The sequence below is a fragment of the Abramis brama genome (genome assembly GCF_963993115.1).
Source record: "Abramis brama genome assembly, chromosome: 1".
NCBI lineage: Eukaryota > Metazoa > Chordata > Actinopteri > Cypriniformes > Leuciscidae > Abramis > Abramis brama.
The window spans coordinates 24,899,000-24,916,903 of record NC_139963.1 but is presented as its reverse complement, the minus strand read 5'-3'; the positions used below and the strand labels follow the sequence as shown (position 1 = coordinate 24,916,903).

The following is a 17,904-nucleotide window of genomic DNA, read 5'->3' as shown; positions in this document are numbered from 1 at the left end:
GAAAGTGTATGTTCTGCTCTTTCAGTGGGTTGTCTCAGTTCATTTTTAGCACTAACGATCGCGGAGATATTCAAGCAGTTTAGCACTATAGATGTCATGTTCTAGATTGTGCTCACCTTTCTTTGAAAATAAGTCAGTTACCAATTGTTTCCCCTCATTTTGTTTCCTTTCCTTCTAATGTCATTCCTTTAATTTTGGGGGGCCTGATTTGGCTTTCTTTGAGAAAGACATTTCTACAACAGAAGTTTGCGCTCCTCCCGATGCTCAACTAACATAAAATGCGTGCAGATGGACTAAACCATTTGGCGCATTAGCAAGGGGTGGGACCAGTCAGTCAATCAACCAAGTTATTCAGCCAATACAGCAACTTTACATTTCATCTGACATTCATTATGAAATTTAATTTGGAAATGAAAATATCCAGGTAACATAAAATATATTCCAGACTTTTCAAGGGCCCTCTCTCCCTTTGGGGCCCTGGTAATCAGTACTGGTTTTACCCCCAGTCCGACGCCCCTGGCTGCTGCCTGCCTATGAGGAACAAAAGATGAGGTTAATTACAGGTCAGGAGATAACTGTTGTTCACTGTATTCAAAGAATGCAAGGTTTTGGATAGTTAAAATGTATAGTCTTTTTATTCTTTTGCAAGAATGCTGACTGCACGGAGGTTCATCATGGAACAGATGTTTCTGAGCAGGCTTAGCAGACCAGCCAGAGAAGCGTGAGCTGAGCAGATGTGCCATGAAGTTTGTGGAAAAGCGTGATCAGCTGCGGAGGTTAAAGGGATTACTGGACTGCAGGATTTGATTATATTAAATATATTATGTTTCCCGACGTTCTCTACATTTAATGCCATTTTCAGGCCAAAGAGCAACATACAAGCCATGAATGTGAGATTATCGGTCTAATGCAGAACATTACACACGCACACACACATTCCCCAGGTAAACGGTGCACACATGCATGGCCGTCCGCCTTCTTCCACTGCTCCAAGCTCCACTTCCGACACTCTTTTGACGGTGGACAGGGGTCATCATAGGCACTTTGATTGGTCGGTGGCTACATGCACTATATGATGCACTGTGTGTTGTGATACATTCCTCCCATAACCATCATTAAAATTTTGTGACTTGTGCCACAGTAGACCTTCTGTTGGCTCGGACCAGACTGGATAGCTTTCACTGCCCTCGTGCATCAAACACTCCAAATATTGATTTGATTGATTAAATGACATTATTTTAGAAAGCATCCTTACTTTAAAGCATTTTTACACAAGTGCCTAAAACATTTCACAGTACTCTTCAGTACTAGTTTCTAGTTTCACAGTACTAGTTTCTTCAAGCGACGTTGCCACAGTTCTTCTGTAAGGTATACTATACAGGCCTTGATCACTATCAGCTCCTCTTTGCCTTTAGGAATTCCAAATAGCCCTTGAAAGGGGTTGGAACAGAAAAGCAAAAGCCTTTGTTGATTTTCATCCTTACAGTGCCTATTTTTTTATTAATAACATTTGTTTCTGTTACTTGTATTTGTAAATTGCTTGATTGTGGCCGCTAAATTAATTCATGTAAATGTTGATTGAATTTGTATCAGGAAATTACAGGCTGATTATGGCAGATTTCTATCATAATATTTTCTCATGTGATGCTCTTTCTGTTTAAAACGTATATGAGTAAATAATTACAGACACACATTGATGCAATACAGAATTAGGGAGCGGATAGACTGTGTTCCAGTTCACTGATGACATTTGTCATTTTCAGTGATGAGCTTAACTAAAGCCTATGATCAAATTACAACAATATCAGGACATACACACTAATGCAAAATTCAAAATCAGGACATACACACTAATGCAAAAGTAATTACAGTCCGAGAGAGTTTTTAACTTGGTTTTATGCCAAAAGTTCAAGTATGTGTGTCCAATGAAAAATACAATCCTATTCCGAACATATATGTCAGACATGCGCTGAAATATTGTTGCATAATACTGATATATGACATTATTATCATTTACAGACTTTATAGAGGATTCAGTGTTTGAGGTCAAGTAAAACAAAACAAAGTGGAGTAAGATATAAATACACAAACAAAGTGGTATAAAACAGTTCCAATATAAATAGTATTGTAGCCGTTGACTTTATTGACGGTCTGACTGATGCAGATGTTTCCGTCTCTGGAATGATTTTCTCAGGCCTTCTTTGACGTCTCAGGTGCATTCTCAAATTTTAGACATCATTTTGACAAACTCTAAAGGAGAGAGATAAAAAAAAAAAGAAGAAAAAAAGAAAAGCATTAGTTTTAACTGGAGCAAAGGCTGATATAAAGTGAGATTATTTCTCAGTATCCAGTCCGTATAACTATCAGATTTGCATTTTAGATTTATTCTTATCTATTTTGTATTTACATATTCTTATCCATAATGTATTATATTAGGCTATATTATAGAACTTTTAATTATTTTACCAGTTTAATGAGATAAAAATCTCTTTTCCAAGAGATACCTGGCAAAAAAATTACCATATAAAATGGTTATGGAAACATTTGTACATTTTAGTTAATCGTGCACTTAATGTGAAGCTAATTTTAAAGTATCAGGGTTCAGCACAAGCCTGTTCTTGACCTCACATTTGATCACACTTACAGTCTTATTAGTTTAATTACTGAAACACCTCAGCTGCTCCGATGTTTATACATTAAAAAAGGTTCTCAACGCTTCAGTAATTACTAAGGTCAGTCTAGCGTTATGGTGTTTATAGATCCATTTGCATGCATTTCAGCACGTGAAAAGGTTCTGCTATATCTGTGTGTAAATCAGCCTGTGTGGCAGTGCTAAACTAGAACAGAGTGTGAAGATCATCCTACAATGCAGTGGTTCTTTACTAAACCAGAACAGTTGGCTAACGAAGTAGGCTATTGTAACTTCTGTAAAGTAGGCTAGGCAACATTTTTCAAGAAGCCTACCTGTACTTTATAGACTTATTTTTGGAAATTTTACTTCACTATTCAAAAGCACATGCCTATCGTAGCCTACTTTTTACTCCACTACATTTCATAAAAACACGTGAATTTTGAACTTAAGAAATCGTCACCTCCTCGAGACGTGATAGCAGTGTTTTAGTTAATCTGTTTGCAAATCGCACTGAACGATTCATTGGTGAATTCGACCATCTGTTCTCGAGTCGATCCGTTCAGAGCGAGTCTCCAGTAACGGTTCACTGAGCCAGCGCGGGAGATCCTCGGAGCTTGAGTGCACGCGCTACTGATGGCGCGAAACTTAAGGTAATGCCCAATTTTAGGATTGATTATTACTGTAAATGAAAGGTCTGAACTAAATTTGCTGTAAAAGGGCAACCTGTTTAAGCCCATCGTATGAAATAGGCTACCTGAATGAAGACATGTCCAAATTTTTTCTTTTCTTTTTTTACCGTCTGAGTAGGCCGTTTATATGGTGGCCACCGTACGTTTAGGTAAACAACTTTAAAATAACGAAAAATGCTTCTTTCCCGCTGCCATAGCAGTTTCAAATGAGTGAATACAAAACTAGAATGTAGTTAGTCCTTAAATGTTAACACATTTTTTCCCTATGAAGTTTGTCACAAACACCCACATGTATTTTGAGCAGAATGTAGACTAGCCTACATAAAATTGGAAAATAAATAAACATATCCAGTAGGCTACTTTTTAGTTTTAATACGTAAGTAGCCTACATTAAAAACTAGTATTTTTGTATTTTTATTTACTGGAGTATTATACTTTATTACTTTGTCCACCACTGATATTAACACTCACAGTTTCTGTTATTAAAAACTTTGAAAACAAGCAGCATTGTCATAATTACAGCAGAAATACCAGAGGAAATAGCTTTGAATATTGTATTGCCAAGAAGAACAACTGTGCTAATAGGCTTTTGGCTGTCTACATTATGTTGAAATATGAATCTATTTTACCTTCAAAATCAACATTCCCGTCTCCATTGTTGTCTACTTCTCGGACCACGGCTTCTATTTCCCTAGTGTTTGTGGTTTCACCTAGCAGCTTTAGTATTGCATGCTTCAGTTCTTCCTTGGTGATAGAGCCGTCACCGTCTATATCAAACTACACAAAAATATAAAAAGATTACACTCATTTATGCTTTTTGTTGGAAATATGTTTGGGAAATGGAAAAGGAAAAAGATACATTCTTTACCTCTCTAAATGCATCTTTCAACTCTTTCAGTCCGATCATTCCAGACGTTTCTGCCAGTAGCTTTGGGGCCATGAGGTCAACAAAATCCTGAAAATCTACACTTCCTCCAACTGAAAACAGAGGCAGATAGAGGATAAAGATTAGCAGAGATCTATGTGATCAACAGTTCAACACATGATAAATAAATAGATGGAACATACAGTGTTTCAGCCAGAGTGATGAGCAGACATCAGTACAAAACACATTGACGCGCATCAAATCACAAAACAGCTGCTAGCACATGTGTGAAACAGAGATGGGAAGAGGACAGATGTCTCACGGTTCATGTTGATGTTCTGGCTAAGTTCAATCAGTTCCATCTCAGTGGGCATGTAGCCCATCGTCCTCATCAGGTTGCCCAGATCTTTACAGCTGATCAGACCATCCTTATCCTTATCAAACTCTGCGAACGCCTCGCGCAGCTCTGCAATACACACAAGACGATTTAATTGACAGAGAGTTCTGGGTACGCGACCAACTCTTTCAATACATTAAAAAATCTGGGATTTATTATTATTATTTCATTTAGACCCAATAGAAATATACAAAAAGTTTTAGGATTTTGAAAAAGTGTAAGCTAAGAAAAGTTACTAATCAAAATAAGTAAATTTGTGACATTGATCATTTGACTTGAAGCTTAAAGTGCTTCTGTCATTAAAGCGAGAGGACAAACCCAATACTAAGACTTCTGAAATTCATGTAGCTTTTTCAGTTCAACTTTTCACTTAATTGATGAAAATATAGTTTGTATCAACAAATATTATATTAAATTAGAAAAGATTATAAAATAGAAGCAGTTTCAGTAGTACTCTCAGACTCATTGACTTCACTGAATTACATTGGCATCTGGCACTTCACAGCTGGTTTGCATCTATCTTATTCTGTAAGATTAATGTATAGTTATATAAATGAACCAGAAATGTGGAGGTAAACATTAGAAAATAAAACCGTTTAATAAAATAAATAATACTGGTTTACAGCCAAAATGCATCTGAAATAAATAGTCAAACTTTACTAATTATGGGTCATTATGGGATATGCTATTGGGTCGGTATGCGAACCTTGACTTGGGAATGGCGGAAAATAAGTGAGTTATAAAGGGAAAGGATCTCAATTTAAACCAGAAACCGCAACCACCAATCTTTCTTTTTTAGCTTAACTATGATATTAATATGATATATAACCCTTATTACATAAACAAGACAGGTGACAGGTAATATCTACACAATATTTAACATAGAGGTAAAATGTAAAAACTTAAATATCTTGGAAACATTAGCCAATTAGTTAACTGACATATTTGAATTCAGCACATCACAAATACATAAATAGCACATTTTATCTCTGAAGGACTTCTAAAAAATACAGACCAGTGTAATCAATTCATTTTCAAGAAATAATCAGGGACTCTCTGTTAAAGGTAAATGTGAAATCTTTTTCAAATGTCGGTTTTAATTACATTTAATTTGTTTAAGTAAATTGTACATTTTTTTGTAAAGTTTAATTTTAGAATAAAAGCAGTAAAAACAATTGCACTTACCTTCTATCTCCTCATCAGCGAGCGGACGCTCCTGTAAAACAGCGACAGTTAGGCTTCCTTGTATGTGCACCAACTTTACATATTTACCCAATTACCCACATTTTTGGATTCAGCACAACTTTTATGCAAGTTTTATGCAAGCAACAATCTGTTGATGTCTTAGGACAGATTTTGAACTCATTCTCTCTCCTGCAAGCACCCATTAATCTCTTATATCCAAAAGCAGTAGAGAGATCATTCTTGTGCTAGACAGACCAGTTCAGATTTATAACTCTAGATGGATATTAAAAGATTGGTTCTGAATGAGCTCAGCAAAAGTTTAGTGTGTAAACAAACAGTGAGATCCTTAGTGCATATAGTGCAGCAGTGAGGAACTTCAGGTATAATCAACTGCTAGAACTTTTTTGTTTTGTTTTTAATATACTCTGGATCACTACAGTACCAGAATACAGGATAAGAAAAAGAGACTTACAGTGTTTTTAGATCCTCTTAGGAAAATGCACGCCGGCCCCAGACTCATATCTGACAGCCTCTTCTGTGTCTTCTGAGTGTCTTTAAAAATGTTCAGATATTGAACATACTGTAATTTGTATTGTGACAAAATAAACATAACTTTGACTCTGCAACTATTGAATATAACACCAAATTGTCATCACAAGTTTGATTAGGTTTAGGGTTAGTTGCATGTAATTATGCATAAATTATAGTTATTACTATAGTAACTACATGTCAATGACACTACATGCAGTTCAGAAGTTTCTAACAAACATTCCCTCACCTGTTCAGCTGCTCTGTCCACAGGAAGGAGTGGAAGAAGGTCCGTCCTCTTTAGTTTTGTTCTGCTTTGTGTTGCTTCTGCCAGCCAACTCTCTTTTCCTCCTGTTCTTTGATTCAGTGCAAGAACAAACCTTTCTCACTGTCAGTCAGCAGCTCCTGAATGATTAAACGATACAGAGGGAGGTAGCAAGTCAAAGAATAAATGCATGAGTGAGCAAGTGACAGTGGGAGAGAGAGAGAGAGAGAGAGAGAGAGAGTCAGAGAGAGAGAGAGAGAGAGAGAGAGAGAGAGAGAGAGAGAGTCAAAGAGATCAAACCCAGCTTCTTAAGCAGGACCTGGCAAAAGTGACTGCAAATAACTGACATGAATTTGATTGTTTTGTTTATAGTTTATTCCTCTGATTTTTTTTTTTTAAATCTGGATGTTACATGCATGTCCAATATTTAAAAAAATAATCTGCATTAAAATAAACTAATTCCAATTCCATTTATTTTTCCAAAAGCACAAAACAAGGTTACCTTTAATGCTCTTCAGTGCAATAGTGTCCTGCTTGTACTTCAGATGCCAATGTATCATAAATCTGTATGTGTGTATGAGTTTTATATAAGGACTGAGCTAACTGACGTACAACACCGTCATCATGTTCGGTTGTGTCAGTATATTTCAATGCATGCATATATGATTTGCTGTTACGTAAAGTGCTTATGCTAAGCATTTTCTTGCATCCTGAAATGTGTTTGCGTAAGAGTGGCCCAGTAATCCCAGAGCTCTCTGCGCTCCCCACCATCACTTGTAGTGTGTGGATGCTAAGATTACTGCTTAATAGACCATTCACCAGACAGAGAGAGATAGTGGGGCATAAGAAAAGAGGATTAGGATAGTGGAATAGAAGAAAAAAAATCAAATGCTCGTGTGACAGAATGAGAAATGTCAACAAGGAGCAGATGGAAAGATATTTTGAGAGGATGGATAAAAGTATAAGAATGACATCATTATAACTGCCTCTGAAACAGCTTGAAGACAAGATAAACAGAAATGTCTATGAGGATAAAACGCACGTTATGAAGACTGATGGCAAAATTGTGATCACAATGTTTTGACATCAATTTTTTTGTCAGAGTCTGTTTTCTGTTGAATCAAACTCACTAAAAGGAAAAATAATAATAATTTATGGATAAGAGTGAGAGAGGACACTAGAAACACCTCTTTCGAAATCAACACTTTTGGAGCAAGGGTGTGTTGAAAAAAATAACAAGGCCAATAAAAAACAAAGATAGAGAGTGAGAGAGAGAATGTGTGTGTGTGTGTGTGTGTGTGTGGCATCTGAAAACATCCTTAATTGGGGAAAATGATTTAAAAAAAAAAAATCTAAAAATTTTATTTAGGGGTGGGGTTGTGTATAATCATTATAAATAGATGTATAAATATATTTTTGATAAAATTATGAATATAGAAAGATTACTGTAAATGATGAAAATATTAAATGTAATTATAATTACACCATTCAAAATTTTAGGGTCAGTAAGGTCTCTTCTGCTCACTTAGGCTACATTTATTTGATCAGAAATATAGTACAAACAGTAATATTGTGAAATAGTATTACAATTTAAAATAACTGTTTTCTTTAATATTATATTAAATGTAATTGATTCCTGTGATGCAAAGCAGAATTTTCATTATCATCATCATTGTCACATGATCCTTCAGAAATCATTATAATATGATGATTCGCTGCTCAAGACACATTTCTCATTATTATCAATGTTGAAAACATTGAAGAAAAAAAGTGTTGTGCTGCTTAAAATGTTTGTAGAAACTGTGATACATTTTTCTTAGGATTCTTTGATTAATAAAAAAGTTCAAAAGAACAGCATTTATTTGAAACAAAAACTTTTGTAACATTATAAATGTCTTTACTGTCACTTAGTCACTTTACTTTAGTCACACTAAAAGGAAAACAGTTTATAAATCATACAGAATGAGTTTTTTTGAAAATGTAAAATGCAGAAAGTTTTGTGTGATGGGTAGGTTTAGGGGTAAGGTTAGTGTAAGGGGATAGAATTTGGTACAGTATAAAAACCATTACATCTATGGAGAGTCCCCATAAAACATGGAAACCAGTGTGTGTGTGTGTGTGTGTGAAAAGTATAATGGCTGTTTAATCTTGTTTTGTGTGTGTCCAGAGTCCGGTGTTAAAGCACATTGTCAGATTAACTGTTGGGATTATAACATCTGTTGAAATATATGAACCACTTTTTAATACAAGAAAAAGGTTTATCCAACACAGAAAAAAAATTCGTTCCACATTCAGAATTATGGCTAAACAGATCGTCTAACACACATTACATCACACGCACATTATTTCTAAACACATTTTCCTGTCTGTCTCGTCATCTTGCCCTGTCTCGCATGCATTTTTGATTGTACACAGGCCCCTATACCCCTTCGTGATATTCTATCCTCTTTATTTTCTGTTTCTCTACTCTCACAGGGTTCAATGCAGGAAGATAAAATTGCTGACAGAGGAGACCTCCAACCTCAGGTGTGTGTTTGGGTGCTGAGTGAGTGTAACTGTCCTGCCGTGAGTGTGTGAAGGTGAAAGTAAACTGATACCCCCCCCTCCAATGTCATCAGCGACTAGGGAGTTTAAATTTAACAAAATGTTTTATTTGAACTCGGATGAATACATACTTGATTTGCAGGACAGTCATCAAGTGCATTGTTGGCAACACGATCAAAATTCACGAAGCATGCAATTAGTCTGGTCATATACAGAATGCTGTCTTCAGTGTGCTTCACAGGTCTGAAAATAAATTGGCATCTGATGAAATAAAACAAGATTTATAGCATAGCTGTGATTCGCGTGTACAGTATTTACGGAGAACCTTGTATCACAGTATACATCAGAGAGGTCAGGATAAGAAATCAGGCACAAAAACGATAGAACAGGAGCGCGGGATTATTAAGACAGGCACAAGTCAAATGTAGATATGAAGTTTGAAAATTGTTCGCATGTCATCACAGTATCTGTGTGCTCAGGGCTCAACAGTTCTGCAGTTCTGACTTGAACTGCTTTGACTAAAACATTTCAAAAGGTTTCGGTTGAACAGAGACATGTTAAATATGTGGTAGTTAATCATGAATATCCTCAGTGTGAACTTTCAACTTAACCAAAATATGTTTTGCGAACTTTAAAACAACATTTTCTGCATTTTGCTACGACATGAAGTGGGTTTGACCAGTGCATCCTGGGAATTACTGCTCAGGGGCAAAGATGTAGTCTAGAGCCTGTCTCTCCGCCGCAGCCACATTAGGATGCCACAGGTCCACACTGAAGATAACTCTGGGACCATCTTCAGGCCCCCCTAGAGGACAAACAGAAAAATGTTGCTTACATATGAGATTTCTAGTATCTTTTACAGTTTAAAGTCACCATGAAATCAACATTGACATTGTTATTCTTATTTTTTTTAATGGAATATTGCAGGATTTCTTATAAATGAATAGTACGCAGGAGAAGAAAGTTCAACACGCTTTGGCCGTGTGTCCACCAAAGCGTTTTTTCACGCGGCTGGCGTATTTTTTCAATCGTTTTAAATGGGAGCGCCACGTTTTTAAAACGGCATGAGTGTAACGAGGCGCTGAGCGTTTTTTTTTTCACGCTGAAGCGCTGAGCGTTCACCGTTTTTTACAGGTCGCCGAGAGTTGAAGAATGTTCAACTTTGGGTAAAATGCAGCACTCATCACTGTTACTTTTTAAAGATTAAATGCATAAAGTATATTTGTGACCCTGGATCACAAAACCAGTCACAAGTCGCACGGGTATATTTGTGGCAATAGCCAATAATACATTGTACGGGTCAAAATGTTTGATTTTTCTTTAATGCCAAAAATCATTATGATAGTAAGTAAAGATCATGTTCCATGAAGATATTTTGTACATTTCCTACCGTAAATATATAAAACATTTATTTTTGTGAGTGAATGCTGCACAGTCACGAACATAAATGGACAACTTTAAAGGAGATTTTCTCAATGTTTCGATTTTTTTGCACGCTCAGATTCCAGATTTTCAAATAGTTGTATCTCAGCCAAATATTGTCCTATCCTAGCAATTTGACTCGGATAACTAACTCGGATGATGTATAAATCTCAATTTAAAAAAAATTGACCCATGTGACTGGTTGTAACGGTCACCAGCTGGGGTGCCCTTGAGAGCCACCAGAGGGCACTCCACATAAGACTATCACTCACAAACTACATTTCCCATAACTCACTGCCCGGACTCATTATCACTGATCACATTCACCTGTACCTCATTCACTGATTGCATTCACCTGTGTCTCATCCTGTTAGTCTGTCTATTTATACCATGTTCATTCATTCACTCACCGCGAAGTCTTGTTTGTGTCACACTGCATTTCTGAGCATTCTCCTAGTTTTCGTGTTTCTTGGTTCTTGATATCCTGCCCTGTTCCCTGGATTACTCTCTTGCCTCTGGTCCCTGCCTGTTTGTTTGTTTTGTTTGTTTCTTTGTTTTGACTACCTGCCTGTGTATGACCCTAGCCTGTACTTTGGATTACGCCTCTGGATTGCCCCAGCCAATAAAGCTGCATTTGGATCTCCTACTTCGTGTCTCTGAGCAGTTTCGTGACACTGGTTTTGTGGTCCAGGGTCACATTTGTGTTATTAAACATGCAGGTTTGCGTAATATTCTGAGTTTGCATTTCACTGTTTTTATTCATTTTTACTTTATGTGCAAGTGAGATGAGTAAATGCAAACTCACTTTTAATCTAGAACTACAATAACCATCATGTTTAAAGTGCACACAACACCTCTGCACATTACTCCCGTTCTCTCTCAACATGGGGACACAAGAGCTGTCAGTCAATAAATGGTAAAGCAAAGTAACTTGCGATACTTATTTGAAAAAATAACTCAGATATTCTGTTGTAAATTTAAAAGTAATGCAATACTTTACTAGTTACTTGAAAAAGTAATCTGATTACATAACTCATGTTACTTGTAATGCGTTACCCCCAACAATGTCTCAAAATCTTCAAACGAATGCAGACATTTCTCATGTAACTAAATTATGTAAGCTAACTATTCATATTATTTTTGCTTTACCTACACTACCGTTCAAACTGCTTGGGTCAGTAAACATTTATTTTTATTTTTAAATTATATATTTTTATTTAGCATGGATGCAATGCATTATATTGATCAAAAGTGACAGTAAAAACATTTATAATTTTACAAAAGCAGCACAACTGTTTTCAACATTGATAATAATAATAAATGTTTCTTGATCAGAAAATCAGCATATTATAATGATTTCTGAAGGATCATGTGACACTGAAGACTGGAGTGATGCTGAAAATTCAACATCACAGGAATAAATGACAGTTATTTTAAATTGTAATATTTCACAATATTACTGTTTATAAAAAAAGAAAAAGAAATGCGAGCGTAAAAACTTCAAAAAAAATTCAAACATTTGAATGGTAGTGTATGTCAATAAAAATTTGTGTTGTTTTTATTTCTTGATTTTAATCAAATCTTTTTTAAGAGAAACATCTGAGACCCAGCTAACACAAATGAAAAAGCATCATGCTCATTGAAAATTATCCATGTGCCCTCTCAGATTTTTGCTTATGTAACACTCAACTAATCCCATTTTACACAAATGCAACATACTTAAAAAGTTGTTTTTTTTTTTCCTTTGGTCATGTCTGATTTCATCTAGGGCATGATCTACCACAGGACTACCACTGGTCCCACCTCAGAAACATAAATGCACAGCATTACTTGCATAACTCTTGCATAACCGAGAACTCCATTTAGTTTTCTGGTCTATGAAAGAGTAATCTCTGAGGAGTCCGATTTTCCTCTATTCTTCGTCTTCAGAAAGTCTATTATCTTTATTTTTGTAGTTTGGCGAGCTGATTATAGATCTGTTGCAGCTCCTCTCCTTTAGCTAGCATATTATGGTTAATGAGGTTTGTACAATGTAGTTTTCTGACCATTATGTGAGATGGTATGCAGAAAGGAGTCATCCACAAGGAGGCAGTGTCCCTCTGACCAACACTGAGGCTCCCCACCCACCACCAGCTCACACTGAGCAGGCGTCTGAAGACCTGCCAGAGACATCCACATTATGTTGGTGTATTATACATTTTACACACACACACACACACACACACACACACACACACACACACACACACGTATATATCATCAGCCAATTGTTTATAGGCAGTCCACAGAAGAGGATCAAGCCACAAAATTCTTCCCAGTGATTTAGTGTGATTTCACCAAGTACCACATGTTCCTGGATCAACATCTTTGTTGATCCTGGAACAACTTTCCAATCAACCAATCAGATTTGAGGAACAAGTTTACAGTTTATGTCAAGTTTAGGCTTAAAACCAGGGTGAGGTGCTTCAACATCAGTGTTATTCACCTATCATTTCCCTCAGATTTTAGGGAAAAGTTTGGGTAGGGTTAGGTTTAGGGGTAGGGATAGGGTTAGGACTAAATTTTGGGGCAGGAATGTTAATCCAGGATCAACAAAATATGTTGATCCAGGAACATGTCTTACTTGGCAAAATCACGGTGACCGTGTTGTGACTTACCCAGATGGCAGCGCAGACGTGTGTTTGTAGGGCCATAGGCCCCTCCCAGTGTGGCCCCTGGACCCAGGAGCCAGAAGCCAGCGGACCCCAGAGAGTTACTGCTGATGAAGGTTCTGAGCGAGAGGAGGGTTCGGTATGTACACGGACACGCACGGCAGTTACTGACCACACACACCCCAGCAGTGTAAAGTGGGAACACAGTCTGGCCCTGAGAGATGAATACATGAGCTCATCATATCTGCATATGCACACGACACATTTTCCTTCTTTATATATATGTTGGGAATCTTTTGTAACAGACACAGCATTTTTGTAGCCTGATTACTATGAGAGAATGATTAATTGAATGCAAACCGATCCCTAACAGCAGTGCAGTGCAGATATTGATTGGAGGATATTAAGAGAGGCTGACAAGGACAGCCAGAGAATGAAAGAGTCTTGGTGAATGAGCATGCTGGATGAAACACAGTGAGGCAGAACACAAGTGATTTGTTTACCTAAAAATAAAAAAGTAAATTTGCTCCCTCATGTTCTTTTAAACCCAATTGCTGTTATTTTTCTTCTTCTGTGAAACACTAAGTGAGATACTTTGAAGAAACTTCACAGCAGCAAAGAAGGATATTTTCAGGGAATTAAAACCCAAATTTTGATGTGTTGATCACACAAAGCTATCATTGCTATATCATCTTTCTATCTACATGTCAGTCCGTCCATCCGTCAGTCCGCCTATCCGTCCATGTCTGTTGATTGCAAAACTAAGATCTTATTTATGCATGGATCATACCAGTTTTGTGAACTGGTTCATTAAAAATATTTTTTTTTTAAAGCAGAAAAATAAGCAAGCTATCGCCTGCTATCCTGCCAAAGGCCTAAACTGACAAGAATAAACAAATGAAGAAAATAATAATAGAGAGAAGAAAACTGATTGTCTTCCATGGAACGAAATTATTATTTTCTTCTTTGAATGTCAAAATGGAACACTTACTTGACATTAACTTGACCAAGGAGGATAATAAAAATATGTTTTTGTTGCTCTATCTATCGATCTATCTATCTATTTATCTATCTATCTATCTATCTATCTATCTATCTATCTATCTATCTATCTATCTGTCTGTTTGTTGTTATATCTATCTATCTATCTGGAATTTAAAAAGGCATTCTCAATTCAGTTGTGAAAGCCGCACAATTCTGATGAACTGTGATTGTATAGTTTGTGCGGACGTTTAAAAATCAAATGAACAGATTTCACTGCGACTTTTACATTTGTTACCATGACACATTGAAATTCCTGAAATGGCTGCTTGAGACTAATACGTTTAGTCACCTTTGGTCCAGGGTAGGTCCACCCTAGCTTTGTATCAATACCCCTCTGGTACACTGCCTGAAACTCTGCAAGGATTTTGGGATAACTGGCCTCCAGAACCTCAATGTCATGACGATGAGCATCCCTGGGAAAGAAAGGTATGCTGGGAACATCTGGGAGGTAGAAAAGATGAGGCTTCTGAATAGATGGGCGATCATTGTTCCTGGCCTAGACAGCAGCAAGGAAGAAGTTGAGGGACAAACAGTGACATAAATGTTAAGCTACAACACAAATATTCAAGAAATTGTAGATAAACCTCAAGTTATCCTACTTTTCCCATCTCTGACCTGATTGCGCAGACCCTTGTGAATTCGCCCCATGCCGGCCCAACTGTAGCGCTTAGCATATTCCTGTAGTGCTCTATACAACTTCCTGCTTCCTGCTGAAGCGTCGGTAGGGAACGGGGCATGGCTCAACACCGGGGTCAGGTAGCTCTCTGTTCCCTCCTCATCCTCCACCGCCTCCATAGTGATGGCCGCAGATGCTTTAGGGACAGAGTGTATGGGGTTGACCGGGGAACGGCTGGATGACCGAGAGAATGAGGACCGGCTGGAGCTGCTTTTCAGCATTCCAGAGTGGGATGGTGGGTCAGAACCAACGCGGTAGCAGTACCAGAGGAAGAGGAGCAGGACGGTCCAAAGGAGCCCGCTGAGGGGAGGACCACCTAGCAACGCACATGGGGGAAGCGGGACCAAGTCCAGAGACCAGGACATAATGCTGAGAGAGTGAGCTTCACCAAGAAAGAAAGAAAGAAAGAAACTAATACTTTTATTCTGCAAGGATAAAGTTATTCAACATGACATTCATGAACTTGTGCTTGGTGGATGAGACTTTCTTCAGTCTGTAAAATCAATACACTTTGACTTATTTCCCTTCCTCTGTGTTTATGAGTTATGTTTATGAATAATTATTCAGCTGACCACAGGTAATGAACATGGTAACACTTTACAATAAGGTTTCATTAGTTTACATTAATTAACTTCTTTAGTTAACATGAACTAAGAATTATCAATACGTCTACAGCATGTATTAATCTTAATAAATGGTAATTACAACATTTACTAATACATTATAAAATTCAAATGTTGTATTTGTTAACATTAGTTAATTCACTGTGAACTAACATGAACAAACAATGAACAGCTGGATTTTTATTAACAAAAGATTAATAAATATTGTAACAAATGTATTGCTCATTTCAGTTCATGTTAGTTAGTGCATTAACTAATGTGAACAAATGAGACCTTATAGTAAAGTGTTAATATGAATCCATTCGAAGATATAGAGTGCTTCTCTCTAGGTCTATTGCATAATGATTCCTGCTGCAGTCAGTTTGTGTGGTCGCTTTCATTCTCAGAACTCACGTTGCTGAAACATTTCACACGGATATCCGGAGAGAGCGTGACGACGGAAAGAACCGATTTTTACCGAACGTTAGGCTACAAGTTACCATTCGGACACTTTAAATAAGCTGTGCTGTATGTGTGTTCGCTTACCACTTCTCCACGTCTTACTCAGTCTCTCTTTCCCCCTTCGTTCTCACCACGTCCCTTCCTCTGTTTATCTGCAGCCCTGAAAATACAGTAAATTCCGCATTCAATGCTTCCGTAAGGATGGAAGAACGACTCCTCCTTCTTTACGGAACAGACCGAAGATGTTTTATTATTACCTTTGTCCATGTACTGACGCATCGGAATCAACCAGTCACTCGTCGCTGGGTTGTTAAGCTGTATTTTAAAATTCTACCAAGCCTCTTGCTGTTAGCCGAGAGCCACCGGGGTAAGTTTCAGCACCGATACGCTGGACAGCTCCTATGCAGAGCGCCGTCTACGTCTTGCGCTACTGCAGTACAACCACAGTGTGGCGCTAGTGAGGTGGACACAAAAACACCCTCAAACCAACCAAACACCACACTAGAGAGTCCGATTAATAGTGGCGAATCAGTTATTTCGAACAGCTGTGTTCGATGAACACTAAACAGGACCCAAAATCGGTTCAGTGATTATTTCATGTCATCACGTGGTCACTGGCACTAAACCAGTGGTTCCCAACCCTGATCCTGGAGCACCCCAAACACAGCACATTGTTTCACTTATCTGAAACCCATCTGAGACCTTGGAGTCGTTACTATCCAGCTGAATCAGGTGTGTTTGATTCGAGAGACATAAAATGTGCAGTGGGGGTCCAGGACCAGGACAAAGACTTTATTGTTGCTTTATAAGATTAAGAGCTTTAGTTTCCATATAGTCTAGATCAACTTTGAATAAAGAAAAGAGAGGTTTAGAGCCAGTAAATCTTAGTTTATATATGTGAAATTTAGCTAGAAGAAAACATAAATTATGTAATATTTCCCTTTTTTTTTTAAATATTCAAACAACCCAAAGAAATCATCTTTAAAACTTAAAGAGTCATTTACAAATAAGTACACAGTAAAAAATGTGTGTGTGTGTGTACATTCTCATAACATTTTCCTCAGACGAGTGACAAAAAGAGCTATTTATTGCAATATCTGACCTTATGAATCAATTTAAATGTTATTTATTTTACTTTATTGGTAAACAGATACTTTTGAGGCAAGGACCCCATGGTATAGCCTATTATTCCAATATGGTATTATGCAAGGAATTGTTATTGTTATAGCTCTGAATTATTATTATTATTATTATTATTATTATTAATTTGCTCTACAGAAAAGCATATGCTTCCAATGATTGTGTCAGTTAAGTGCAGGTACATGGCCATGGAAATGGAGTAGGCTACCTTACAGAAATAGAAACACTCCAGAGGGAATGGCATTGAAAACAACAGCACATTCATTAGTGGTTAAGAATTTTATATTTCTGTATAAAACTCGAATACTCAAAGCTCGGGAAAATAAATCAATAAAAGCTAAAGGGATTTGAAATGCGTCATTCAAAAACAAAGTAGTCTTATCATCCAGCTGACCACTAATAATTTGTCTATTGTCAATTGTAATACCTTGTAAAATACTACTGGATTACCTTGTAAATATGCAGAGCTAAAAATTGAGAAACAAGCGAGAATAAATATGGAGATATAGACCTTATTCAGAGCAGTGCTATGATGAAGGTCTATAAGACGCAGATGTCTTGTATCAAAAATTCTGCAAAAATTCCACTTGCAAAACTGCAACAATTAGTATCCCCAATCCCCAAACGATTACAAAGTGTAATTAAAAGGAAAGGTGATGTGACACAGTGGTAAACCTCTGTCCCAACTTTTTTGGAGTGCGTTGCAGCCATCAAAATAAAAATTAGCTTATTTCTGTCAGGACCACTATTGTCAAGTACGATTGACAGTTAGCATACAGTTTGGATTGGCGGATATGGTTCT

At 37.1% G+C, this 17,904-nt stretch overlaps 2 protein-coding genes across 2 annotated transcripts; both read right to left on the bottom strand.

Moving 5' to 3' along the window:
* Positions 1-1,463: 1,463 nt before the first annotated feature.
* cabp5b (calcium binding protein 5b) lies at positions 1,464-7,136 on the bottom strand. The gene is made up of 8 exons (XM_084115783.1): positions 7,064-7,136; positions 6,547-6,701; positions 6,241-6,320; positions 5,769-5,799; positions 4,509-4,652; positions 4,190-4,299; positions 3,951-4,098; positions 1,464-2,250 (listed from the first exon to the last, which is right to left on the bottom strand). The coding sequence occupies exons 3-8, from the start codon at positions 6,286-6,288 to the stop codon at positions 2,222-2,224; spliced, it is 510 nt and encodes a 169-aa protein (XP_083971909.1). The 5' UTR covers positions 6,289-6,320; positions 6,547-6,701; positions 7,064-7,136; the 3' UTR covers positions 1,464-2,221.
* A 2,054-nt stretch (positions 7,137-9,190) lies between these two features.
* asphd1 (aspartate beta-hydroxylase domain containing 1) lies at positions 9,191-16,401 on the bottom strand. Its single transcript, XM_084118165.1, has 7 exons — positions 16,220-16,401; positions 16,047-16,122; positions 14,838-15,280; positions 14,512-14,718; positions 13,185-13,392; positions 12,573-12,686; positions 9,191-9,910 (listed from the first exon to the last, which is right to left on the bottom strand). Exons 3-7 carry the CDS (start codon positions 15,261-15,263, stop codon positions 9,801-9,803), a joined length of 1,065 nt encoding a protein of 354 aa, XP_083974291.1. The 5' UTR covers positions 15,264-15,280; positions 16,047-16,122; positions 16,220-16,401; the 3' UTR covers positions 9,191-9,800.
* Positions 16,402-17,904: the final 1,503 nt, after the last annotated feature.